Here is a 26,421-nt window from a genome sequence, read left to right on the forward strand (position 1 = left end):
CGTGCGCAGAGGGCGGCGGCGCGTGCGCAGAGGGCGGCGGCGCGTGCGCAGAGGGCGGCGGCGCGCCGTTGGCGGGAGGGCGCGCCCCGCCCGCTGAGGGCGGCCGGTGCCCGGCAATGGCGGACTTCGTCAGAGCTGGCTCGCGGAGCTGGCCTGTCTGCTCTGCGCGCTGCCCTCTCAGCGGCCAAAGGAGGTGTTTTCGCCTTGGTTGTAGTACCTCTGCCTGACCCTTGTCTATGCGCTTGCCTGGTCGCTTGGCCCTGCTGAGCCCGTTGGCCCCCACAGTCACCTCTGCCTGCTCTGTAAGGCAATGCCTTCTTATATGTGATTAAACTGGTTTCCTGCTAGGTTCATCAAGTGATCCTAGTCCTAGTGCTGAGGGAACAGGTGAGTAGCAGATGTGGATTCACTTTATCCGTTGCCTTCACAATCTCTGTTCCTCAGCCTTTCCTCCCTGAACTGGATTCTTAGCCCCCTTAATCTGGCCTTGTGAGGGAGAAACATGGTAGTGCTGGGGGCAAAACTAGAGCTACCATCTGTCTGGGCGAGCTTCAGAGACTGGGGGCAACCACTTGTCTGCACTTCAGCAGTGTGGCATCAGGGCTTGCACTGACTGCGGGGAGAGCCAGCCCACCGACCTTCTTTCCCTATAGCATCATGCTACAAGCGGGCCCTCTTCATTCCAACACTGTTTTTTCACTGCAGAGCCTTGTAGTACCATGTGGGGCATTGGGGCCAGCACTGATCCTGAGGTAGCTCATATTTCCATCTTAGTACCTAAATGCACTGAATCATTGCATGCCTGAGCACTGACTGAGGGAAGAGCATCCCATACTGCGTTACACACGCTCATTCTCCAAGTCTGGCAAAGCTAGCACTGATTCTGAGGGAAAAAGTATCATTCCTGAGTTTTCCACAACCATTCCAGCAACATGACATGCAGGCAAAGCAAAAAGTAATTGGAGAGCCTCTTGGAATGCTTCCATATCTATTTACTGTGAGGTTGAGAAAGAAAAACGTCTGCTTATAGTTACAATCGTCTTGGGCCTCCAGACTTTTCTCATGATTCTGCATTTCGTTGTAATAACTTATAAAAGTGCTTCCAGAAGGAGTCTGAATCATGATACTCTCTGGGGACTGTTGGTTTCCTCATTCATCAGCACTTCATTCTTGACAGCAGAATGGTAAAATTACCTTTCAAGCTGATCTTAAAAAAATACCTGTAGAAAATACAGATCTAGATAGATGAATAAAGTTTTTTCAAGCACACACAGCTGGATTCATGCTGCCGTAACTCAATATAAATTTTAAGCCAGGCTAATAAATGCTTTGAGATTTTTTTTTCATTGATGAATCTGTAAAAGAAACCAGACCTCTCTTGTGCTGACATTTTATTTGTTGGAAGTGGCCTGTGAGTAAAAGGCTTAGGATTCTCCTAAATGCCAATGTCTCAGTCAGAGACTGATGTCAGCTCTTAGACACTTGGCCAGTATTAGGATTTCACACCATAGTGCCAAATTTACAGACACAGAATGGCATTGCTGAGACCGCCGAATTTGCCCTGAAGGCCTGTCGTATACTGTGTTAATGGAGTTGAATGGTTCTGTCTCCAGAAGAGGGCACTGCTTCAGCATTTTTCCTTTATAACCAGGCAGCAATTGTGCAAGATGGAGCTGGTGCTCCCGTATGCTATTGTGCAGCTCCTAAAACAAGCTGCAGATTTTCAAGAATAAGTCTGAAACTGTATTTGGCACTGTAAAATTGCACTGTGTAATGAGGAACCTTTTGGTTAACTAACACCAGGAATGACAAGTCATTGCAGTGAAGGTAAAATGTCTTCTGTTATAATTTAATAAGTTCCTACCATGACATTTGCCAATAAGCCAGCTGAGTGTTGGCTGACGTATGGGACAGGTGACAAAGAAGGTATGCCCTGTGCTTCTCTGCTTGTCCCACTGCCCATGCCTGCACAAAAGTGCTGCTGTCACAATACTCAGTGAGAATAATTTGACAAACAAGCTATTCAGGCTTTCTCTTGAAGAACCCCTGCACTGTGCCAGAGCCCCAGGAAGCACTGCAGTCCTCCCTGTGTTATCCCGCAGAGCCCCATGGCTGAGATTTCCCTGGCTGAAGGCTTCTTCGGAAAACCTTTTCAGCTGCCTGGAAAACATTCTTCTGAGCTGAATAAGACATCTGTGCTCCCTCTCTAAATCCTGCAGATGGTGCTCTCTCTACAGAATGGTGCTTCATGAATGTGCAACAAAAATGGGTAGCTAAAAGGTGTCTTGCTGTGTGTGGATGTTAAGCTTCCCCTCTGTCATCATAGAAAGATTTTTGTTAGATAAGATCTTTTTCCCTCCATAAAGACAGAGGATTTTTAGTCTCACAGAACCTAAAAGAAAAATAATCAATCTGAAAGTGCAGTTTTGCTTTTCTGCCTCCACTTGGGCCTCTCCATACACATAGCAACCACAGTGCTCCGTGGCTTGCACTGAGAAGAGAGTTACGACTTGTGGAAGCGTGTCCATTATACCTGTAGCTTTGGCGATCCATCTGACTTCATATTCAAGCAGTACCCCCAGGTGATCCTTGAGATATTGGCTGCTGAAGTTCTGTCTTGCAGAAGAGTCGCAACACTGAGGCATTGGCTATTTGTGGGTATGACAAACCCCGTGGGATGTTTTGTGATAGGGAGCTACTTTCCATTACAGTCAATCAAACTGTGCCAGGCCAAATTCCCCCACAGTTCCAATACGTAGGTAATCTTTGCTTCCCATTCCAAACTGTAGCGTATCTCTGCACCTTGTCTTCTGTGCTAAGTCAGCTGTTACAATCTTTCAGTGATACAGTCAGTTACAATCTTTCTTTTCAGTTGTAGTCTTTCAGCTGGTCTCTTGTTACCCACTATAGTTACCACTCATAATTTTTAATGCACTTGATTGTTGCTGAGACTGTCACCAAAAACGAAAAGAGCTTTTTGTTTTGGTGTCGAGGTGACAAAGCCCTCATAGGATACAACCATTTTTGCTCCATTTCCCAAAGTTTCTCAACAACTTGAGCTTAATTGTCTCCCAGGGAAGCCAAGATTGCAGAAGTACAGTACCACCAAGAGTTTATGAGGACTAGAAATAATTCTAGTGCACTCAGTAACATCTGTTACATTTCTAAGACACCTTCTCTCTGTTAAGGCTTAAACTTGCCCAAATATCCTGTTTACCCCGGATGCCATTGCATGTACAAGACAACGATGCAGATCAGTGGTCTCTGCCGAAGCACAGCTTGTCACATAGAGGGGTGGTGGTATGTGCTTCCTGATGAGTTTGTGGCCCCTGGCAGGGGTAAGATGAGAGAGGCTGCTGTGCTGCACATCTGCACAACACAGAAGAGAAGAGGCTCCTGGTTACTCTCGAGGTTTTTCTCAAAGAGAGTGGTGGATAATCCGTTATCACCCCAGTGGGACTGGCTAGCATGTTGTTTGTTCTCAGTGAAAAGCCTTTAACAAGCCACAGACACTGATTCTAATTAGATGCCTGTATAAACCTGTTGTCAGTTTACATGTTTATGTGAAATGTAATCTTTAATGGGTGAAGAAGCTTCCCTTCAAGGTCTGAACCTTTCCCATCTCAGTGGGAAAAGGCATTGTGCTTCACAGTCAGTTAACACATTGTCCAGACTTTAGCCAAGCCTGAGAATACTCTGGGCAGGTGTGGACCAGGCCCAGAAGCTATTACTTTCATTCCTGCTTCAGTTAATGAATCCTGATGTTTATGTGTATGTGAATGTCTGTAGGATGGAGATCTGAAATGGAATTAACCCAAAGATGGAGAGCAAGAGGCACCCCAAAAGCTAGTCTTTCTGCGTAGGCAGCCCCAGCATATAGGTGTTTGTGTGAAAACTTCCAAGTTTTCACAGTGTCAGCAAAGTGGTGATGCCTCTGTCCATTTGTCAGCTGAACTGTTAACAGGGAAATTTTAAAGCTCATTGAAGTGCTACATTACAAGATCGTTCTCCCCTTCCCCTTCCCCTTCCCTTTCCCCTTCCCTTCATCTTTATAAGCTGTTGTAAACTTTTCTGTCTATTTTGAAATTACTAACTAACTACATTTTTTACCCTCACTTTATTGTGGCTTCAGGTAAGGGTGATTTTAATGTAACTGCCGGTTATCAGAGTTGTCAGTCCAGGCGTGTTTACCAATCCTTGAACTGGGTATTGAGACACTCTCCCAAATATCCAGCTACGCAAAACATGGCCGCAAAGGTACTGAAAACCAAGCAGGCTGTGCCAGAGTCCGGCTGAGTGGGGTGATGCCCTCCAATGACCAGCCATATCCAGGACAGCCATCTGACAGGCAGCAAAAGCAGGGAGCATGTCCGAGCTGTAAGAGCCTCCAGAGAGAATGCGATGCTCCCAGTGAATAATACACAGATAATGGCTTGTGATTTCAAGAGCACTGGCAATGTTTCAGTGTTGTGTGCTGCAGGCTTCACCTTGAACTAGTGCTGAGCTTGCAAGGCAGCAGGTAGAAAAATCATTTTTGTATGATACAAAATCATCAAAACATAAAAAACTCTTTTGGTCTTAAAATATGCCCCAGCAATGAAAGGATTCTGTCATCTGACCTACTTGTGTGGAGAGGTTCATGTTCTGAGTGCACTTACCTAGCAGGAAGTTTGGAGAAATTCCAGTGAAATGCGAATGTTGTGCAACATGCGCGACTGCAGTTCTCCAATGGTTAGAAGATTTTTGTGTTTAAGCCATAGGTCTGGAGTAATTCCAGGCAACTTGATTTAAAGTAAACATCCTGGATGCTGTGTGTCAGATACTAGCACAATATTGTTTTAGTCTTTCTCATTTCTCCTGTGGGAATAATCATTCCATGAAGAAGGAAAGTGATCTAATGAGAGAATTAACTCAAGAGCTTGAACAGTGAATTAATCACAGCTGTCTGAGAGGGGAACCAAGGCAAACCCCACAGAGGGCTTGCTGCATTTCCAAGGAAAGAGGCCAAAAGAATACTAAGAATTTGATAGCAGTTGGTGATTGAAACAGAGACAGGAGAGTTATGCTTTTAGTAGCTAAAGGAAGCAAAACTGTGTAGTAGAGAGTTTCCCTTCTGCTGTGAAATGTTTCTCCCCAGTATGTTGACTTGCAGTAGAAGGGACCTCTGCAACTTTTTCTTGGAGATGTTGAAGGATGCCAGATTGTTGGAGCCTGATCCTCACTGTTCCCTAACACTTATCTGAAGCAGATGATTGATTTCATGACTTGGCCTGTTTTTCACTATTGTCTAGTCCTGCAGCTTCACACTGAATTAGACCTGCTCACTAAGGTGAGCTTATCAAAGATGCATGACTTCTTTTGCCAATAGGAAAAATGAGTTGTGCTTGAGAATTACCAGTCTTCAGGCACATGGGACTTTCAGTCCTGGCATTAGTAAAGTTTGGCTAGGTTTCAAATTGTAATCCAAATACTAATGCTTTTTGGACTCTACTTAACTGTTCTTATCTAAATCACTGCGTTCCCTTGGATAATAAACTATAGCAAACACAACAGACCCCTGAGCTGTTTAGAGCATGTGACAATTTTTAAACAGACTCCATACTGAACAGAAAAAAGGGAGGGAAAACCTCATAAAATATGCATGAATTCTGCTAATTTTATTCCTCTTATTTTATGTAGTCATTAGATATGTACCAAAGGCATGTTCTTTCTCCTAGAAAGTATTGTGCTTGCATTGACAAAGCGTGTGAGCTGGCTTCATCGAGAAGATGGATAGAGTTAAACTCTGCCTGATACCCACCACATTCCAGAGCCTGCGTGTGCAGCGGGGTCATTCCAGAAGCAGTGCCTCCATGGAATGCGAGACATGTCATGACCTCTGTGAGTAACCCTTAGCAGGATGTCTGCAGGTCCTGAGAGTGTTTGCAGCATGGGTCAGGCCATCCGGGGCTCTGCATACACTGAAGCCTCGAAGATGGAAACCTCCACAGTGTAACATTTCAACTGTAAGAACACAGGTTACTACTACAAATCCCAGCTCTTTTGCTGGTGTGTGGTTCCCTTGCCATGTATTTCCCAGGTTGCATTTTTCCCTTCATTTACCTTTCCTAGGTGTGAGTATTTTTCATGTCCCTTTATGGAATTTCATCTTTGGGGGTTTGGACTAGTTCTCCAGTTAGAAAAATCATTTGTGTTCTAGTCCTGTCATCCAAAGTGCTTGCAAAATGTCTACTTTGTTGTCTGAGCGAACAGAAGTGTTGACTAGATTCAGAACAGACCCTCTGTAATTCCTATTAAAAGACCTGTCTGAGTTTAATGACAGTTTACTCATAGTAATATTTTAGCATATTTTTAACCAGTTGTGCACCCATGTTACGGTGATTTTATTTGCACTTTGATGCTCTCAGTTTGCTTACCAGAATGTCACACCAAATGTTATTAGAACCCTTAAAAAAGCCATATCTCATCTACAGCTTCCCCTTTTTCAGCAGAACAGTTGTCTGTCAGTGAGGGAAATTAGCCCGCTTTGGCATTATTTATCTTAAATAATTGATTATTTTTATCTTTTCATTATCTTTCAAAGGGCTTGGAAATTCATTGTTTAGTAATTTGTTCTACTGTTTTTTGGGATGTTAAAGTTTTTGCAACATTTTATTTCATATAAAATCATTTTTAGATAATAACTTTTGTCCAGTGCTCACCTTAAAAAGCACAACTTTATTTGCAGGGTGAAATGAGGTTCTGAAACAATTTGTCCATGCTAGTCATAGTTCTGCAATACTTACAGTGATCTGATAAGTCTTTTACTGACACTCTCCCACTGGCTCAGTGGGAAGCAAATGCTTCTCACTACTTATCTTCCTTTTAGGTATTTTTTGAAGATTAATTAATATTTATAAAATACTCTGAGTGAAACCTGCATATGAAAAATGTGGTAGAAGTTGAAATGTCATTACTGATGACTGCTATTTTTTAAAAGAAAACTATACTGCAGTCAATATCAATGAAGAATTACGAAGTATAAAAGTAGATTACGGACTCTAAAAATGCTAGAGGAAATCATGGCTGGTGTGACTAAACTGAAGGTGAAAACAACTGAATAACCTGACCAAGAAAGCCCTACAGTGGCACAAGATGCAGAGGGCAAGTTTAATTATTAATGCTTGGTATTGAAATATATACAGGATAAAATATTTGTATCACAGAAAGATGAAGATGTCCTTTTCAGTCTGTGAGTAATTAAAAATGAGTTGATTACCATATGTAACGTTAATATTTTTAAAGCAGCAGGCTCAGATAACCTAGACTGAAGAGCTGTAACTCAGCTGTCTAAAGAGGTCTCATTTGTAATAAATCCTGGCATTTCAGTGAAATTCCAGAAGACTGATAGTATTGGGCCAATATTTAAGGAAAAAAAACCCAAAGAAACAGAGCAAGCAGGATGACCCAGCTAGCTGTATTATGGTTAACATGACACCAGTCCAGAACAACACAGTACAAAAGCTGATACTAAGCAAGGCAGTAAATGAGTCAATAATTGGCAACAATTTTACTTTTATCAATCAGTATTGTCTTGTTGAGAAATCCAAATTATTTTTTTCATAAGGGTTGTAAGTCTGATTCCTACAGGTTAGTGTAAATATTACAGCATGTTTCACAAAGTATGTGACCTACCATTGTGGCATTTTGATTAAGATCTTAGTTGAGTCCAGTATCACTAAATATGCATGTCAAATAGATAAAAAATGGCTTATTTACAGAACTGAAAAGATAGTGAGCAATGGGAAATCATAATTCAGTAGCAGCAATTCTTCCAGGATCGTGTGGGGTTTAGCATTAGCCTGCTGTTATTTAACACTTATAAGAGCAAACTAAAAGCATAGTCAACTCACAGTGCTTTATGCCTGAGAAAATATTTTGGACTTCAGTTATCTGGGCTACATATGTAGAGACATTTCCGTTGGCTGGGCCAGTGTGGGTGCAGAAGCAGGACACGTGCTTTTGTGCTGTGATGCATAGCAGGCACTTACCAAATCAGGTCAGCATTAGCTGGGGATGTATGCAATCATTGGTAACTTTGATCTTTCTTTTCCTTGGTTCACCTTCACTGCATGCTTTTGTAGTCTGATTTTTTGTGATTAGTGTAAGTTATCCCAGCCAGTTTGTAAATGTAAAAGCACCATTAGTAACATTTCTGAATGCCACAAAGATCATCTAGGAGGTAAATTAGTGTGAGTACAAAGCAGCTAGACAGAGCAAACAGTGACTTGGGAAGGCTGGCCCATTCACATGAAGATTTTTAATACAACCAAGTTCAAATCAATAAACCTAAGAGCTAAGATCACAGCTCACAATTCTGCAACCCAGGAGCAGTATCCTGGAACAAAATAATGTCAAGAAGGATTTAGGAATCCTAACACACTGACTCTGAAGGCGTACAAACAAACAGAATGATGCTGTTCTAGAAATGGGCAATCCAGTCTGGGAGAGGTGTGTGGAGGTGAAGGAATGTGGTCCTCTCTGTATGTCACCTCTAAAGCTGACATGGAGCATGGTTTTGATATGTACAGTTTAGGGAGGATGTTAACAACTGGAAAAGGCACAGAGAAGAACCATAAATATGATTTGAGGGGAGAGGAAATGTCTTATAATGACGGACATAAACAAAATAGATGGAGCTGTTGTTCAAAATGAAAACTGAGAAGCAATTTGATTACGTATATATGCTACTGAGCAGGAAAACAGTGCTGAATACTAAAGAACTCTTTAGTACAGAAGCATTTAGCAAAAACAGTGGTTGAAAGCTGAAGCAAAACAAATGTTAAATTAGGGATAATCTTTAACACTGAGGAACTGTCAAGAGTATTAGCCAATTTTCCGTTGTTTGAAGTTTTAAATCAAGACTGAACCTTTTTCTGGAAGATAACTTGTATTTGAGTAAAACATATCTGGATCAATCCAGGAATAACCAAAAGGTATGGAACAGCTTCTATGCTAGGAACAACTCCATGTGTCTTGACTTTTTGGCTTAGAAAAGCGATGACTTAGAGGAAATACAATAGCCCTACAAAATTATGAGTGGCCTGGTAATAAGGAGTAGGGACCAAAAGTTCACTCTGTTTCAGTAGACAAACTAGGGACAATAAATTAAGCCATTAATCTCGATACAAGGAGATGGATCTTCATTCAGTGGGTAATATTCCTGTGGAAGTCACTGCTACAGAATGTTGTGGATGGTAAAGTTTTACATGAATTAGAGGGAGACTGGACAAGAACTAAAAGCAAAATCTGTCAGGGTTATTAGATAAATGCCGCATCTGGCTCAGGATGTCTTCTGGTCTGAGAACTGCTGGGGCCTGAGAAGTCAGGGTATCGTTCATGTTTGAACTCTTCTCTCTGTTGCCTACTCACCTGACCACTGTTGCTCATGCTGACTGCTGGAGACAAGACTCTTGTTCTGATACATGACATTTCTTTGTGATAGAAGAGGCTCTGGGCAAAATGATAGGGTTTGTGTTGTACAGGAGGCTGGACAAGGTGATCTAAGGGTCTCTTACATTCTATGAACCATATAAAGTAGGTATTATTTATTTTCCAAGTGGGATCACACAAGAGTTAAATGATTTTCCCAGAGTACATCATGAATCAGTGGTAAAAGTCGTAAAAATCATGAACAGGAGTTAAATGTCTTGGCCCCTTAGCTGCTGTAGTATCCAGTGCTATTCAAGAACATGCATTACCTGTCTCATGGGTGATCCTGAAACTAAGGACGAAAGAACTGTTTGTTGAGAATGGTTTCAAGGGTGATTTACCCAGAGCAAAGGGAATAATGGGGTGGGAAGAAAGAGAGCAGAGACACAGAGACAATTGTACTAAATTTAACTAAGAACATGAAGGAAATCTTTGGCAATGGGGGTATGAATAAAACTGGTGTTATGGTGGTGGAAGGGGAAGATTAATTTTTAAATTTTGAACACAGCATGAAAAGCAGAGAAATTTCTGCTCTGATTCAGGTGCTCATTCAGTCAAGAAGAACAGGAAAGAACAGAGTTTAGTGAAACAGGGGAAGAAGGACTAATAGGGCTTAACAAAAGCCCGAATTCTTGTTCTTTCTTTTAAAACAGTAGAACTGACAAATTGAATAAGCATGAAATACAGATGTGACAAAATATCATTCTAAAAACAATTCAGTGCTGGTAGGAATTATTCCATTGTTAAAGATACTAAAGAAACTGGTGGGAAGCAGAGCATGACCTAATGGGTCTAACATTACTCTCGCAGCTGTGTGAAACCTCAAAAATAAATAAACATCCCAGTGAAGAGAGTGTGCTGCATTTTTACCATTCTCCTAGTTTAACAGGATGTGCAAAGTCACTGTTTTAACTGTGGGCCAGATCCTTAAATGTTGTGAGGTGCCTAACTCCGCAGCAGGCACCGAGGTGCTGCTTTTCATCATTTGATAATCTGGCCTCCCCAAATTAAAGCATTCCCGTAGTTGCCCAGGTGATGTCACTGTGAAAGGCTGTACGGAGCGGCCTGTTCGCGTTCTAGTGCTGTCAGAGGGATTATGCAAGCGCAAGTGAAAGCAGGATTTCATTCATCTTTACCTGAAGAGTCCCTCTGGGACTGGTGCAGATTTTGGTTTTACTTTGACAGTAACAGTGATGCTGGGAAGTAGAATTTACTGTTGGGAGAAACCTGACTGGGGTCCTCCCTAGGGAATGTTTCCATTTGTCAGAGATCATTCTGTTTGGAATCATTCAGTGGGATTAATAACACTCAAAATTAAGCTTCAAATTCATATTTTAGGAGAGTTTTGTACTGATACTGTTTAAGGTAAAAGCCAAGTGCAACAGTCTGTGCATACCATGTAATGGCAATACATGGATCCAGGGATTTATCTAATATATAACAATCCCCCATTTTGCAAGTATGTTTTTGAGATACAAAATAAATAAATTTTCAATTGTCAGTAACCAGTCCCTGATGACCTTTTTCTGCCTGCAGCATTTCTTCTTTATCTGAGCAGAATCTGGCACGCAGGAGCTTGTGACAGAAAAGCTGTGTGTCTGCGCAAATGATTTTGATTGAACGTTTGATGCATTATGGGCATGGCTTTCCAGAAATCTGTAGTTCTCACTGTTCCACCCTAAGTCAGTGGGAGCTGCCTGTGCCTCTCTGAAAGCCAAGCCCTAAATGTTACCTTCATGCTTCTAGTTGTTCACTTCAAGTCACAAGATTACACCTGTGCTAGCCTGTTAGGAAGTTTTATGATGCAAATGCAAAAAAAATCAGAGAAAGATTAATATAACCAACCATTGATTTATTATGTTCTCAGAAATAAGAGATAAGGCAGGCTGGCACAAAGCCCTGAGCCCGGCCTCCACAGTGATTTCTCTCCTCCTGACACACATCCACCAACATTCATCTTGTCTCTCCCCCTTCCTCTTCCTTTAGTTTCTCAAACTTCAGGAGTTTCTTTTGGCAGGCACGCTCCTCACTGCTGCTCACACTGGAGCTTTCCTCTGAGCTTTCGGATAGGAGATACTTGATTGCCATCATGTCCTTCTTGTTCATTTGCAAGCAGAGGCAGGAGGATTCGCTCACCTTAAATGACTCCCCCCACATACTCTGGCACATGTCGGTCCCATTTACATACATCTGGGTGTCAAATAAAAAGTGCAGCGATTACATTTAAAAAGAATTGAGTAAAAATTAATTTGTATTAGATTGGTTAACATTTATCTTTTTTTTTAAAGTGGTACTAAATTATTAAAAAAAAAAAGCAATTTGCAGTCATCCAGACACTCTCTTGCTATGTGCCGTGCCTCATCGCTTCTGAGAGATCTTAAAATATTATGCAGTCACACCACTGGCAAAAGATATTTGCCTAGTGCGAGGGCAAGTCATTAAACAAAGTGCGAAGTGATGAATGGCCCAGCCCTTTGTTTCCACCCAGGGTCTGACAGCCCAGGCAGCTTTCTGCATCTGACAAACTAACGCTGTGCGTGAGACATGTACAGCTTGCAGCATGTCAGGACGCTCTGACATGTCTTGTGATCTGAATACTGCTGAAAGTGCCAGACTGACTGTTTTGAAAACTGGAATCTTTTTATCTACAGGCTAGAGACAGCCCAGTGGATTCACAGCTCCCTGGGATCTCACTGTGCCTGCTGCAATGTACATCATGACTGGGCAGGACCTCACAGATGAAGAGGAAGGACAGAGCTCAGAAACTGCTTGAAGAAAAGAAGACAGACAACTGTGGTCCCCCAGCCTGCCTTCAAAGTGCTGTGTCTGATGGTGCACAGAGCTTTCTGGCTCAAGAAAGTGTAAACTGCAGCTTCTTGTGCTCTATGCAAGTGAATCTGTCCTATTCTTGATACTACATCATTTTGTAAGGCCTGTCTGTCATAGCACCAGTGTGACCATGCAACAAAGAAATATCTTGCTTGCCAAGCTTACATCATGGCAACCTCCTGTCCTCCCAGCTTGAGTATGCCTAAGGAGTCTTAGCTTAGGAGTTATCATGTCCAGCTGCAGACTGGCCTGGATATGCACTTTATCTTGCTTGCACATCTCCCATGTGTTTGTGGTTGAAGTTCAATCTTTTCTGTTTCAATAAAGGAGACTTTAGATACTCCCAGAAGCAAAGGTAAGAACGAAGTTGGGGGCGGGGGTGATGACTGGAGTAGAAGCTTTGTGAATTAAGGAGAGGGAGTGTTGTTAATGAGTGAAATGGGACCAGGCAGCAAGACTGCTGGGCTCCATTACTGTGTCACTGATTCACTTTGCCACCTTGCCCATGTCACCAACACGTCTCTGAAGGAAGCTGTGTTTGATCTGTGATAGTACAAGTAGTCTTTGTGTATGACATTGATTCTTTAATCCTACAGCATTTCTCTTAGTGCTGTCATTTCTGGAGAGTGTGCTGGGTTACCGCTGTCACTAGCATATATAAAGATCTGATTCTGTGCTGTCATCACATAACCTTGGAGAACTTGCCCTTTCTTTATGGTTGGGAGATTTCTGCAGGAAAGGTGCTCTGAGTGCAAAAAATTAATGATTGCAAATGTAAGTCTACTGTGTGGAAGTGGGACTGGGCATTGGTAGTCCTGCAGCTGCTTCTGCTCCACCCATTTTCCACAGCAAGCTCTTCTTACATGGGGTCTCCTTGTCTCCCTGCAGGCAAAGCAGCGCTGACTGGGACTGTGCAGGTGGGCAGAGGAGATCATAATCATCTCTTTTGACTTAGAAATCTGTCCTTTCTGAATAATACAGAGTCCATTCCAATAGCCCCACAGGCTCTGTAGGCTGTAAAATAACTTTTCAGTTTACACTGGCCCTAGCAGGGACTCACTCTATGGAAACTGCAGTTGCTGGAGGAGGAGTGCAGGGGCCTGCTAGTGCCCTGGGAGCAACAGCAGAATCAGGAAGGGAAAGGCTGGAGCATCTAGTTTTCTCCTTGTGTTCTCATTGCAGCTAGATCTTAGCTGTGTCTTCCCCCCTGTTCCTGTGCTTTTAAGCAGCAAGAGCCATTATCCATCAGCTTCTGTACAGATCCTGGATTTCTACCTGCTTCCGGCTAATCAGTTCAGAAACTATTAAAAAAACTGTCCTGGGTTTTCTTAGGTCCTTATGTAAGAGACTATTTGTATGTCCCACAGGCTCTGTAACATCTATTTATGCTCTTCTGCCTGTTAAATTAGTCATTTTATTTTGACCTTCCTGCTAACTCTGCTCAAAATCAGAGCGTAGCCAGAATGCTGCAGCAAACAAACACATCCCACAGCCCACTTAACAAACCTGTCCCTAAATTACTGCAGAGGCTTCTAATTCCTCAGCTTCTTGGACAATGTGCTAATCTGTGCACTCACATCACTTGGGGAGTGCTCTGCTGGGAAAACAATGATCGAGTGTGCCTCATAAAATTTAAGACAGACCAAATTAGGCTAAAACTGGCTATGATCCATTGTACATTCTTAATATTTAACATTTGTTCCAAATACTCCTTACAACCACTTGCATATGTCAAATGTAGAGCTGCTGATTGCTCCTCCATATGAGCTAAGGGCATCTAAAAAATAAAGCATCTGTCTACAGCGCTCTGACATTGGAGAAACTTTTGTGCCTTTTATGTAATAGTAACTTTCCTTCTATGAGTTCAGTCTAACTAAATGAGTCGAGGGTTTGTGTTATCATTTCCTTTTCACATCTAAGTGTGGGGTTTTTTTGATTGTTAGGAGAAAAAATCAGTGTTCCTGACCGTTACAATGGAAATAGGCAGACTACTTTTGGGTTCGGCTATTAGCTTTTTAAAATTTATTATTGTTTAATATAGAAAAGAAGAAGGAAAAGTTAAGATTTGGTTTTTCTAGCTAGCAGAAACTTTGATTGAAAAGAATGGCCTTGCACTTTGTGTCATCATTTACAGATGTACAAGGTGTGTAATAATACACTCCGAGGGTTACCAAAAGCGCTGTATTGCCTATAATTAGCACTGCAGAGTGCTAGGTATAGGTCATGCTTCAGATAATGCAGAAAAAGGACGGCTGAACGCTCTCTGGGCAGTCTTTACCTGTTCACATCACAGCTCTATTCAATCCTGCTGACAATGCTACCTGTTTACACAGCTGCAGATGACCATCATGGACGGCCATGTAAGCCCAATTCCTTTTATTTCTCATTTTAATTAATTTTAGTATGAGGTGCATTTTCTCTTCTTCACTCTATCTCCCTGCTTATTTGCATTTGTTTTTCTATATAGCTATTATATATTAATTTCTTTAGTTTGATCACTTCTCTTGTTCTCTAAGGACAAGTCTATACGTCTACAAACATATATTTAACTAGTACATAAAATGGGTTAAGACTGTGGGTTATGAGGAATAAAGAACTATGGGATAGCTATATAAAACTGTCAGCTGCTACTGACTGTCAGTGTGGTGGAGAAGAAGGAAACAACAGTGCTGTACATGTTAACAGTAATTCTGAATAGAGGAGGGGACTTGTCTGGGTAGAATAAGGAACCTGAGACTTCTGAAACATCTAATCTGAAACCTTCAGGCAAAGAAATACAAATTATTCCAGTTACCTACCCAATAACCTTACATTTCATGAGTCAATCTGAGGCTGAATTGTTGAAAGGCCATATAAAGACCTCTTCATGTGTTATTTCCAGCCTTTATCTCCTGTGATCTGCAGACCAAGTCTGAACAGCCAATAAAAATTTATAATATTTATTTATCACTTACTTAAAAGATATCCAACATAAAATAACCCACAAACTATCCTGGATATGTCATTATTAAGCTAGTGTTATCAGTTAGTTGTTCCACTGGGACATGTATTAACTAAATATATTAGGATGTATTAAAGATGTCTTGTGGGTTTTGTCTGAAAATAAATGGCTATTGCTTGAAAACTGGTGTAGAGTAGCAGGGAACCTGCTCTGAAGAAACATCATCTTTACTCTTACTTATCATACAAGCTTATTTTTGGTGAAAAACACAGGCAGTTTAGGGTGTGGTTCTAGGTTTAGTTTAGGAATGGCTGCGCCTGGCTTCAAGTGATAAGACTTCTGGATTTGCTGCATGTTTTTCCCTGTAGATGGTATATTTTCTTTAATAAATAAGTACCAATGAATTTAGGGTTGAAACCTATCTCTGGGCCAGGGACAGCTTGAACAGGGACTGGAGATTATTTATGGAGATTATCATTTGACTTTCACTTCAGCTGGAGCTACAGATGAGTTAGCACATCTGGGAAACTCAGCTGTTAGTTTCCACAGCCACTTGGTTTTTGGCCGCCTTCTTAAGCCTGCTGATTAGTGTCACTTTTGTAAGGCAGACACCAATCCTGCACTAACTTGACTGTGACTTCCACTTATATCAGTTTCTGAACTGACTTCTCTAAGTACGAGAACATGAACCACATTCAAACCAATGAATCTCGGATCTCTGCAACCCCTATCACCAGTCCTTAACCACTACACATTAGTCCTGTTCAGTTCTTTGCTTTGAACAGTTTGCATGTGCTCAGTGAAGCTCAACTCTTAATAATATTCAAATAATTTTAGCAGTCTTGAGCTGTATAAACTTGCCCTGATCCTAAACTTGAGTATGTCACCAGAAAAACTCCTATCAGACACTTAAAAGGTCTGTGGATCATTTTGTTCCTAGAAATCTTGTCAGTCCTCATTTTATACACTTTTGTTCATAAAATTAGTTATCCCAGCCACTAAACTCTCTCAGAAAGATGGGCTGTGCTCCCAAAAGGCTTGTCAGTGCTGCTCTTTAACCACCAGAGTAGGCTGGTAGAACAAAGTTAGCTCTGTCTAGCCCTTGGCAGACACAGTGGAGAACATGCTGCAGAGATATCATAGGTATATGGAGAATAAAAGGGAGACAATTAGAAGAATGTAAGGAATTTGAGAGGGGTTTGGAGGATGGAGAACTTGAATATAATAATGTAAAATAGAGAAAAGGGCAAGGAATGCCTAATAGGTGAGAAAACCTTAAAAATTCCTTAGTGATTTGGGAATATACTTCCCAATTTCAAAAGAGAGAGGCATGTAAAGCCCTATGTCATGTAAGGAACTTTGTAAAATGTAACTCAGTGTCTCTTTTTGTTAGATGACCGAAGTTCATTTATCTTTTACTACCTAAATCCCACTGTGTTTAAAATACCAGTGCTGTTTGAACTTTGTCATTGGCCTTCTACTTTGTTTCCCAATAGTATGAATGGTGATAAATAGATGTATGATAAATGCATGTATATATATAGAGAGATCTACATAAATATAAATGTTTTAAAATTTATATTTTAAAAAAATCTGGTGTAGGTATAGCTTGAAATCACTGAAGTAAAAATAATGTACCTATTGCATTTTACACCCACATATTCAAGCAAAAAACTCAGATTTTTTAAAGCCATGTTTGATTGACCAGGTTTTCTTACCTCACTGTATGGGATGCAATTATTCTTACACTGGTTTGCTCCACTTTCATCCCATTCCCAGTCCGTCAGCCAGTTATGAACACATATGGAATCATCTTTGCAGGCTTCATACCTTCATGGAGATTATTGTGGAAGAAAAAGTTATTCTTTCACTGTTTTTCAGTGGGTTATAGAGATTCAACTCAAAACATTTATGTGGCCTATGCTAGTAACGTGGAATGATCACATGGCACAGCTGAGCAGTCTTCAAGAGATGTGCACATTATCTTAGCTTTACATGTAAGTAAACTCTGAACTGGTCAGGAAGACCTAAATACCAGTGAAAACTAAACAGTTCACCCATTGCATTTGATACTCACAGATTTATGTAAAGGGCTTATGTTCTGAGGAGCAACACTCACTGATGCAATGTTTTCTGCTTGGTTACGCTTGCTGATGTTCCTGAGTGGAAGAAGTATTTCTTGTATGGGAGGGAGCTTTTTGAATGCTGATGGTCAGCACTGTGACATGGAGCAGGCACCCTAAGAGTGAACTGTCCTGTGAGGGTGATGGTGGGAGTGTTTGTATTTATGAATTAAGATGGGAAGGGAAGAATGATAATTCTTGGGCAGGGGATTGCTGTGAAGAATGTTTATTGAAGTAGGGAAAACCCATAAGCAGAAAATCATACAAACTAACAGGGTGTCAGCCCTAGAATCATACTCTCAAAGAAGTTAACCTGGAAGTGAAGGAGGAAAGTTAAGGGTCATGTAGGGTATAGAGTCCAAAATGTTTATATTTTGAGTGATTTTTAAGTGATAATGTAAAGAAAAGCCTGGAAATAGGCTAGAACCAGTAAGGTGTACAACTGGCTGGTCTATGTGATGAGACATCACATGACTTATCATTATTCTAGATCATTTCCTTCCTTCCACTTCTTTTATGTTCTACTTTGAAGGCCACAGCCTTCAAAAAGTAAGAGTATCTCAATATGATATTTAAAATTAATGCATTTGGATATCTTTTTTCTACGTCTTTTTTAATCTTCAGGGTCATGTTTCCAACACTGCTTTGAAATAATGAGGGCTGCTGAATTTACGTTTTTAAGTGAAAGATGTATTCACATAACTACAGGAACTAGACATTGCAGTACATCTGCACATGTAGAAAGTTAAGAACATGCACATCTGAAGAACATTCGCATGTTCTGAGCTTTTTGTGCTACAGACCACCTTTACTGTATAGTGCCTGGAGAATTAAGCCACAGCCTGCACCAGGTGTTGGTTCTAGGTGTTGGTTATTACAAGTACAAATACTAATCACAAGTGCTTAGACCAGTCCAGGCACATTAGAAACTGACCTTTAGTACTTTTTATTACAGTGGCGACTAAAGTGATTTTAAACATATTTGCAGTGCAATGCACACAGAAGCTATACAATAGCATTAAAATGTTTTCTCATTGAAATCAGTTTTCAAAAGTCAAGGTTTACGCTGAAGGACTGGCCAGACAAAAAGCTCTATTGTGACTCAGTGACTTATTAAACACCTACGTTGCAAAAGTTCAGCTTTTCAAAGCTGCTCTTTGACACAATGACCAGAACACTAGTTCCTGCATATTGTAGTGGTCACAAGTCATTGCTTTCTTTCCAAAACACTCCAGTTTTTTTCTGTCTCTTTGCCTTGGTGGCAGGGTAAGGACAGAGTGAGTGGCGGGAGAAAGAGCAATGCCAGATGAAGAATAGTCAGGATCTGGACTAAACAGGTTTGGGGCAGAAGACAGAGGTATTCTCATATGTGTTCATCCATAAATCTGCTGCCAGAGCTAGGGGCTCTGCTGGAAATACAAGCTGCAAATTGGTAAATTAACATAATATGACACTAATAGCAGGTCCTGCCAGTTTGTGTCATGACTGAATTTGGGAATAGGGACTATAATTGGTTTGTTGGTTGTTAGTTGCTGTGTATAGCCTGACTGAGAAATAAATACAGAGATAACTCCCCAGTGAGAGCTCTTTCTCCAATAATACTCACTTTACCTGCTTGAAGGCACACCAGAGTTAGGAGCATGAACACAAAGTTTTTGTTAATCACCATCTATGGACTCTCCACATACCAACATCAGATTCAACAATCGCCCTGGATTCCTCAAGCCATGTAGGCATGTCCTTTACTTTAAGCGTGCACTTAAATTCATTGCTTTCCAGCAAAGTAGTTCAACATATACTGTGAGCTGCCTAATAGTAGCACTTCCACTGAAAGCAGCTGTGCCCTTTCCACGGGCTTTTTTGTTTGCTTGTTTTCCTTTCTTATTTGGCTAGGTATTTTTCAGCTTGATGGTTTCTCTGACCAGGGTTGCTCTGTGGCCTCTCAATCAGCACTGCTGGCACATGGGTGGGGATGGGGTAGGGGAAGGAATGAGCAGCCTGGGGTTGGGAGAGGCAGAACTGCTTCTTTTGAAGTCAGTGTCACCTTCAGTTATACATTTCAAACTTATGAATATGTATTGCAGAGTTTTACTGAGCTGAAGCATTTATGCTAGATATCCTTGGGAATCTGAAATAGGTATGTTTGTTAAAGTATTTTTATTTTTAGTCACTGTTACCTATTGAATTGTCACATGAAATATTTCCTAATTATGATCATTGCCTGGCTCTGTGGTTTGTTATATAAGCAGGCAGCAAAGCATAGTTCTATTTTTACGTTTTTTTTCTTTAGTCTTTTAGGAAGTAATTATGAAGCTAAGTTTATGAGAAATCATGACTTCTGAAAGTCTGATTCCTGCTGCTCAGAAACCCATAATTAGTTTCTACAAACATTAATTAAAACCTGTGAGAAACATAAACATAAATACTTGAAAGATCCTCCCCTACCATACTAGCTGCCCATGCACACCTGGTAGGATATTTTTATTTTAAAGCTATTTTTTCATTTTTTAGAATTGGCCTTTTCCCTTTTAAATGGCGCAAGGGCATTTCACAGGTGGATCAGAAAGCATCTTGCCCATAAGGCTTTTAGAAAAGCGATAGTTTTAGGACTAGTGGGAGCAAGGAATCCTAAGACAACAGGAAGAAAGGGAAGGCCCTAAGCTAGTCAGATGAATTTCTTTTAAATGAAGTTACCGCTCATTCAGAATCCTCTGCACATTTCTGGCCACAAAGACATACAGTATGCAGCAGGCACACTCACGGCATGTAGAAAAAGTAGGTCACATCACTAGCAGTGCTACAGCACGCTAAAAGGACTTCAATGAATAGAAAGTGAAAAAATGTGACTTTAAATTGCCAGAAAGAGTAGGAAATCTGTCCAAGCTCTTTTCTAGCCTCTGGCCTTAAGCAGGGTGAGGAAGAGGGATTGACATTGGCATTGGGCAGGCATTCAGGCTAGCATGCACAGTAATGGGTCATCTTTACATTTTTGATTCAGGCAAGGCATCTGTGACACCAACAGGGGCAATAGATCATTGTTCAGTATTTGTTTAGAATAGAGCCTGCTCTCTGCCAGGAGACTGTCAGTCCTGGAAAAGGGACTGTTTTTCCTGTATAGCAGCTCTCAATCTGCTGTAGCGCATATACTTCCCAATAACAAAAGTTACAAAATGCTATGTACCTGGAGGTTCTGGTAAGAATCAGGGGAAACTGAGGGTTTTGTGATGTAATATTGACCCACAATATACATTTTGTGTATATGAGATTTCTCATGTATACTGAGGCTGGTTTAAATCAATCCATCACTGTGAAAAGACTTTTCAATGGATGCGAACTAAATTTTCAGGTTTCTTTCATCTCTATGCTTTTATTGGATATAGCAACTTGATGATGACTTTGATGTGATGACTGATGTGGATTCTACTTATATTATTTTGAGATACATTTATTTTAGATATTGGTATTCTATCACTTTGCCTGTTAGGCCTAATCTAAAGCCACTGGAAACTCCAATGCCCAAATATTCAAATCCTTTCAAATTTTGTAATATTTGATTCTGAGGTTTGAGGTTCTGAGTACTGAGTCAAATTCAGGATCTCAGTCCTTATCTTCAAGGCAGTCAATAATCTGTATTCCGTTTAAAAGATTACCAAAAATTTAGGAAGGAGGACTGCAAATGACAAATTGTTCCAGAGACACATGGAATTTCCTAACACAGAATTTAAATTCATCACTAGAGGAAATTCTAGGGAAGCTAATAAATATATCAGCCCTTATCACTATCTTCCATTCCAAATGCAGGCTGTGTTTCTTGCTTCCTTCTCTGGCACAAAGCAATGCAGACAAATTTAAAGACAAATCCTACCAAAATACGGCACTGCACACATTACTTTCCCCTTGCAGAGAAGATGAAAGTGAAAATGGATCCATGTGTCAAATAATAGTGAAGTTGCATAAGCACTAGGGAAAGCGCTGTACAGAGCAGCACAAACCATGCACTACCATGTGTCCTGTAAATTCTATGCTTCCAAGAAAAGCTCTTTTATAACATTTTTAGAAGTATTAAAACAAATTTCCATGATTTTTAAAGCAGCCCAAGGGATTCAGACATTCATGGTTAATTATTTTCAAGGCAAGCTAGCAGTCTTAATCCTATAGTGTGAACAGCCTGTGCTGTTTGTACTACATTTCACACCAATTTACCCATATGGACAAGTTACTGTGGTTACTAGGCACAAACCCAAAAGACAACATTAATGTGATGCTGGGTTTTATATATGCAGGGATGACATTATTTAAAATCTAACATCTTGTAACAGTCTTGGAGGGAGATGTACACTAGATACGGATCACTAAAACCTCAGCACCCCACCTGGATATAATGCTTCTACTCCAAGACTAAGGCCAGATAGGTGCCCGGCTCTCCAACTATATGTCTTGCACTGAAAAATAAATGCGAGTCCCTGACCCTGTATTTTGGGAAATAGAATGAAATGCTGTTATGCTTGCTCATTATTATTATTATTTTTAGCATTAGTTGGCTGAAAGTTTCTCTGAGAGTCAGGCTTTTAGACTTAGTTTTAGCAGAGAGGGTTGCTGGAAACAAAGAGAAAAGGCCAAGAGTAAAAAATGAACCTAATTTGTTGCATATATGAATTTAAAACCATAGAGGAAGTGGCTGCTTTCATGATTTCATAGTGCACTTCATACATAGAGAGATAAAAGAAATACATCATGAACAAGTATTTAGAATTAAAATGCTAACTGCATAATCTGTATTTCAAAACTCGCAGACCTAGATTTATTGAAGGGCAGACAGGCCCCCACTGCTGCTAGTGCCTGTCAGCGTGGTGTGAGCTCCTCCGTCACATCGTGCAGTTCTGGTGCCCCAGCGCAGCTTCCTCACTGAGAGCAGGGCTGTGCTGCCCTTGAGTCCCTAAACTATGACAGAGACAGGCTCCATCCTGATTCAGCCTGTGACATTATTATTTTGAGGGTAGTAGCTTAACAGAGGAAAACACAGAGGCAGCAAACAATGGACAAGAAAAACAAGTGAAAAGTAATAAAGCTGATGCAACACTATAGAATCTAGTTACCGCTTGCTTGGGAGCTCTGGGCTTTCACAACCTGAGTAATAGAGGCATATTAAAGCTAAATGGAAATACTTTGATAAAAAGCTGAACCTACCAGTCATCACAGAAGCTTTGACACAATGGAACAGATTGAATAGCAGCAGTGTAGTTGGGATGGATCCAGTGAGCAGCGTGTGGAGAACACCGGTAAAAGCACTCAATTTTCTTTGTGAAATCTTCACAGCTGTGACAGGGGAGAAAAACCACAAATAAACCTGTTTCTTAGCATCAAGGTTTTAGCCTCAGTTTTCTAGGCCTGCTTTGATGTGGATGCAACATTACAGATTGGGAGAAAAAACTTAGAAAGGCATCTTTCTACCCTGTTTGTGTCTAGGTTCCAAACTCATTCCTTTGGCATTGTGCACAGCCTCTGACCGTGCAATTACCATAGCCAACTGAAGAGTGCACAAATGTTTCCATGCATATTTCAGCCCTATTTGTGTAAGCTTTCCATAAACTTTTGAGGCCTTGAGTTTTCCTGGCAAGAATGACTCAAGGCAATAATAAAATGTAGCTTAAAACTATAGTACAAAACTTTTTCTGTGTTGTAGTCTCATGGTTTCTCTAATCTGTAGATTTTCTCACCACCAGCTGAAGTTACTTAAAAACACATACTGTTGCTGCTCTTCTGGGAGTGGCAGGCCATAGTGTTACTTTTGCACATCTGTTTTTCCTTAATTGTTTTGTACTTTCATTCTTTTCCTTCTATAACTTGCCATGTTTCACAGCTCTAACACCTAACAAGGTACTAAAAGTCTTAATTATGAAGACATTCTTCACGGTGACAAAACCCACAGCACTACATGAATTTTTCTTATAAATATACAGAAGTTTCATTTCTGGTCTCTTTTGTGCATTTTGTTTGCAAGGCTTAGTCATCTAGTTGATCTGCTTCCTAAAGAAGGGAAGAAGCCTTGCCTGTATTAACTAGGGGTCACACTCTCCAGTATCTGATGGCTGCTTTGCACAGCTACAGAAGTGCAGTGTGGTTGTTACCTACTGGGTTTATGACTACTTTGCATTGCCAGATTTCAGAAGAACAGACAGGTCTGGTTCTAAAATGAAAGAAAACTTTATAAAGCATAATCCTTTCTTATAAAATGGCATGAATCATTCTGCACAAAGAGTATATGCTTAAGGATTCGTGGACTTTTGTGAGAGGAGAAAAAGAAAAGCAGGACTTTGGTCTGGTGAAGAGAAACATGATGGGAACTAGGGTGGGTGGTATCCATCATCCCTAGGGCGACCTAGCGACTTTCCATCAGCAACTCCAGGGGGAGTTAACACTAGCTGTGTAGCTGCTACAGCAAAGCTCTAACGAACCAGGACGTAGACAACATCAAAGCTGACTTACGATTTACTGAGCTGCCCACATCTGTTCCAGTAGCTGTTGTTTATTTTAATTACTGGGGAATGAGCCAATTGCTCTGTGAAGTTTGCATAGCAACAGGAAGCTGTTAGGAATGAAACAAAGATCTTGCAATAAGGATTTTCTTTAACACTATATTTGGAAGACTGAAAATTTAAGATGAATCTTTTTTGGCCAATAACAAGATAAAATCTCTTGGTACTAACTAGAAGAACTACTCAAGCTCTTACATTTTTGGCTTTGGAAGTAGCAGTGTGAAGGCTAAATGAGATGAACTGGTGTCAATATTTCTTTGTAAAGATGTACAGCTCACTCCCCTCCCCACCGAGTAGTTCAGTATTGTTTAGGCAAATGTTATATACTGAGGAATATTAATTTTGAAAGCTATCAAACATAACAAGAGAATTAAAGAAATGTAATAAATATACCTGCTATACTTTGCTTATTAGGGAATTTTGATTTTAACCTCTTGCAGTTGGTGTCTGCTACAATTAATTAAACAATGCTGTTTTTAATACGGCCATGTAGGGACATACACAGGGACAATAGCTAATTCACTAGTACAATCAAGAGGGAAATAGGTATTTGAAATATGCTTATACTTAACCAAAATAGGCCAAATTCATCTTTGCTGTAAACTTAAGTAGATGGAGTTAAAGAAAGAAAAATTCACATCAGAGTTTTTAAAAGATAATAAATAAAGCCAATGGGAGTTTTGCAACTGACTTCATAAGAAGCAGAATTTGACTCTTCACTTGAATGCAGCAAAATGCCAATGAGGGAAGCTTTTCACATGCAACTTCTGCTGCATCTTATATATTTTCAAGAAATTAAAGGAACTGCCAGGACAATTAATGAGTACCAAGCTGTATTTTGAGACAAAAATTAAGCCACTCTTACATTCAGAATACAGAGTGCATTCCTGCATGTTTGGCTCAGGACTTGGCCTCAGTTTGTGAGTTTCCCCTTCCAGACAGCTGTACTTTCTGCAGGTAGATGACGTTATGACAGCAAAGAGGGTGACAGCAAACCGCAACATTGTTGGTCAGTGCTTTTCCTGTATGGTGAGAAGACTATTTATATTTGTTATTTCTAGGAAAAGTCATAAGCTTAAAGGAAGGGCTGCTTTAAAAAAACACATATATACACAACTAAAATACACTCAGCAAAGATGCACGTATAAATATTAACACACACATGTCCCTTTTCTCATTTCTCATGTCTGAACACCCATATTTCTGCTACATATTTTTGAGGTTCGGCAGCCAGTGGTAAAAGCATTACTTCAGGCTATTTATGAAAAGGTGTTATAATTTTCAGTATTATTTTCCATTCTTTATGACTTCTTCTCTTTCTCATATGTTATTTTTACTACCACTGCCCACTGAACAGAGATTTTCTGTGGCTTGTCTATGAATTTCTTCAGAAGTAGCGTCAGCGAGTGAACATTCTTGCTTCCATAGTGGATACACCTTTTTTTCATGGTGTTCCACTTAGGCATAAATATGAGAGTAAAGCCATAAAGTAATAGATTAAGAATGGGTAGTAAAATTGAGTTAACTCTTTAAGAAAATGATTTCAAAATTTTATATTTCTTACACTGACTTGAATTTATCTTTGAACCCTTCCAAGAGACTGCTTCATGAGATTTGAACAAAAGATTGATTAGTTCTAAAAGCTGCAGAGTTCTTTTGCATGCTGGGCAACCATATATTTAATACAGCTACAAGTGAGCTAATGGACTGTAAAATAGTGGTCAGCACCTGAGCTGGATCAATTAAGTAGGTAACTTGCCTTCAGTGAGGCTTTGCTCATTTATACTTCAGAATCTGGTCCATTATTTTCTGCCTCTTGTGTAGAGTTCAGTCAAAAATGCAAGATAAGAATGTTTTGTCTGGGAGACCAAAATTTCTCTAAATGGAGACTACATATTAGTGAGCTATATAGATAAATCTAGAACCTGCTACATAAATCAAAGCATAATTCTTTATACGTTATCAATTTAACACTTCATTCTTTAGTTAAATATCCCTGTTACCTTTTTGCCAGAATTTTGCCTGAATAAGGACTACAGCTCCTCTACATACCTAGACTTTTCAGATATAAAGAAAACAACATGTTACAGAAGAAGGAAACTATACATTTTCTCACTGATTTCTCACCTCTTTTGCTGTCCTTCTGGGTGATACTTCTCCCTGGAACAGGGACACAGTAAGTTGCTTTTTTCATTTTCCCCTTTATATACACACCATCTGGCAGCAGTGCTCCAGCAGTTGTTTGCCCTGGAAGAGTTCCTTGGCCTTTTGGAATGCTAACATAGATTTAGTTCAAAAGCAGATGCAATGACCAGCACATAATGCCCTTTTATAGATTGCAAATATGGACAAGGTAAACAGGAAAATACAAACACAGGTTAGAACTAAAAAAAAAAAAAAGCAGCCCTCCTCTACCAAATGCAACTGCCCTCCCAAATTTATCAGTGATTCCTGTTATTATTAATTCTTAGTTTCATTTTTAAAACAGTGTCATCGGGCTCTCAGCAAAGATTAGGACTGA

General features: G+C 40.3%; 1 protein-coding gene and 1 long non-coding RNA gene across 2 annotated transcripts; one reads left to right on the plus strand and one right to left on the minus strand.

Annotated features, from left to right (window-relative positions):
* Window positions 1-99: 99 nt before the first annotated feature.
* On the plus strand, window positions 100-14,648 carry LOC136992560 (uncharacterized). Its single transcript, XR_010884923.1, has 3 exons — window positions 100-387; window positions 5,718-5,880; window positions 12,123-14,648. It is a non-coding gene; the product is annotated as an uncharacterized lncRNA (long non-coding RNA).
* On the minus strand, window positions 11,377-24,947 carry LOC106485933 (riboflavin-binding protein). The gene is made up of 5 exons (XM_013944431.2): window positions 24,766-24,947; window positions 23,851-23,950; window positions 22,552-22,680; window positions 16,960-17,071; window positions 11,377-11,661 (listed from the first exon to the last, which is right to left on the minus strand). The coding sequence occupies exons 1-5, from the start codon at window positions 24,902-24,904 to the stop codon at window positions 11,425-11,427; spliced, it is 717 nt and encodes a 238-aa protein (XP_013799885.1). The 5' UTR covers window positions 24,905-24,947; the 3' UTR covers window positions 11,377-11,424.
* Between the last annotated feature and the right edge of the window lie 1,474 nt (window positions 24,948-26,421).

Source organism: Apteryx mantelli, chromosome 8, assembly GCF_036417845.1.
Source record: "Apteryx mantelli isolate bAptMan1 chromosome 8, bAptMan1.hap1, whole genome shotgun sequence".
Lineage (NCBI taxonomy): Eukaryota > Metazoa > Chordata > Aves > Apterygiformes > Apterygidae > Apteryx > Apteryx mantelli.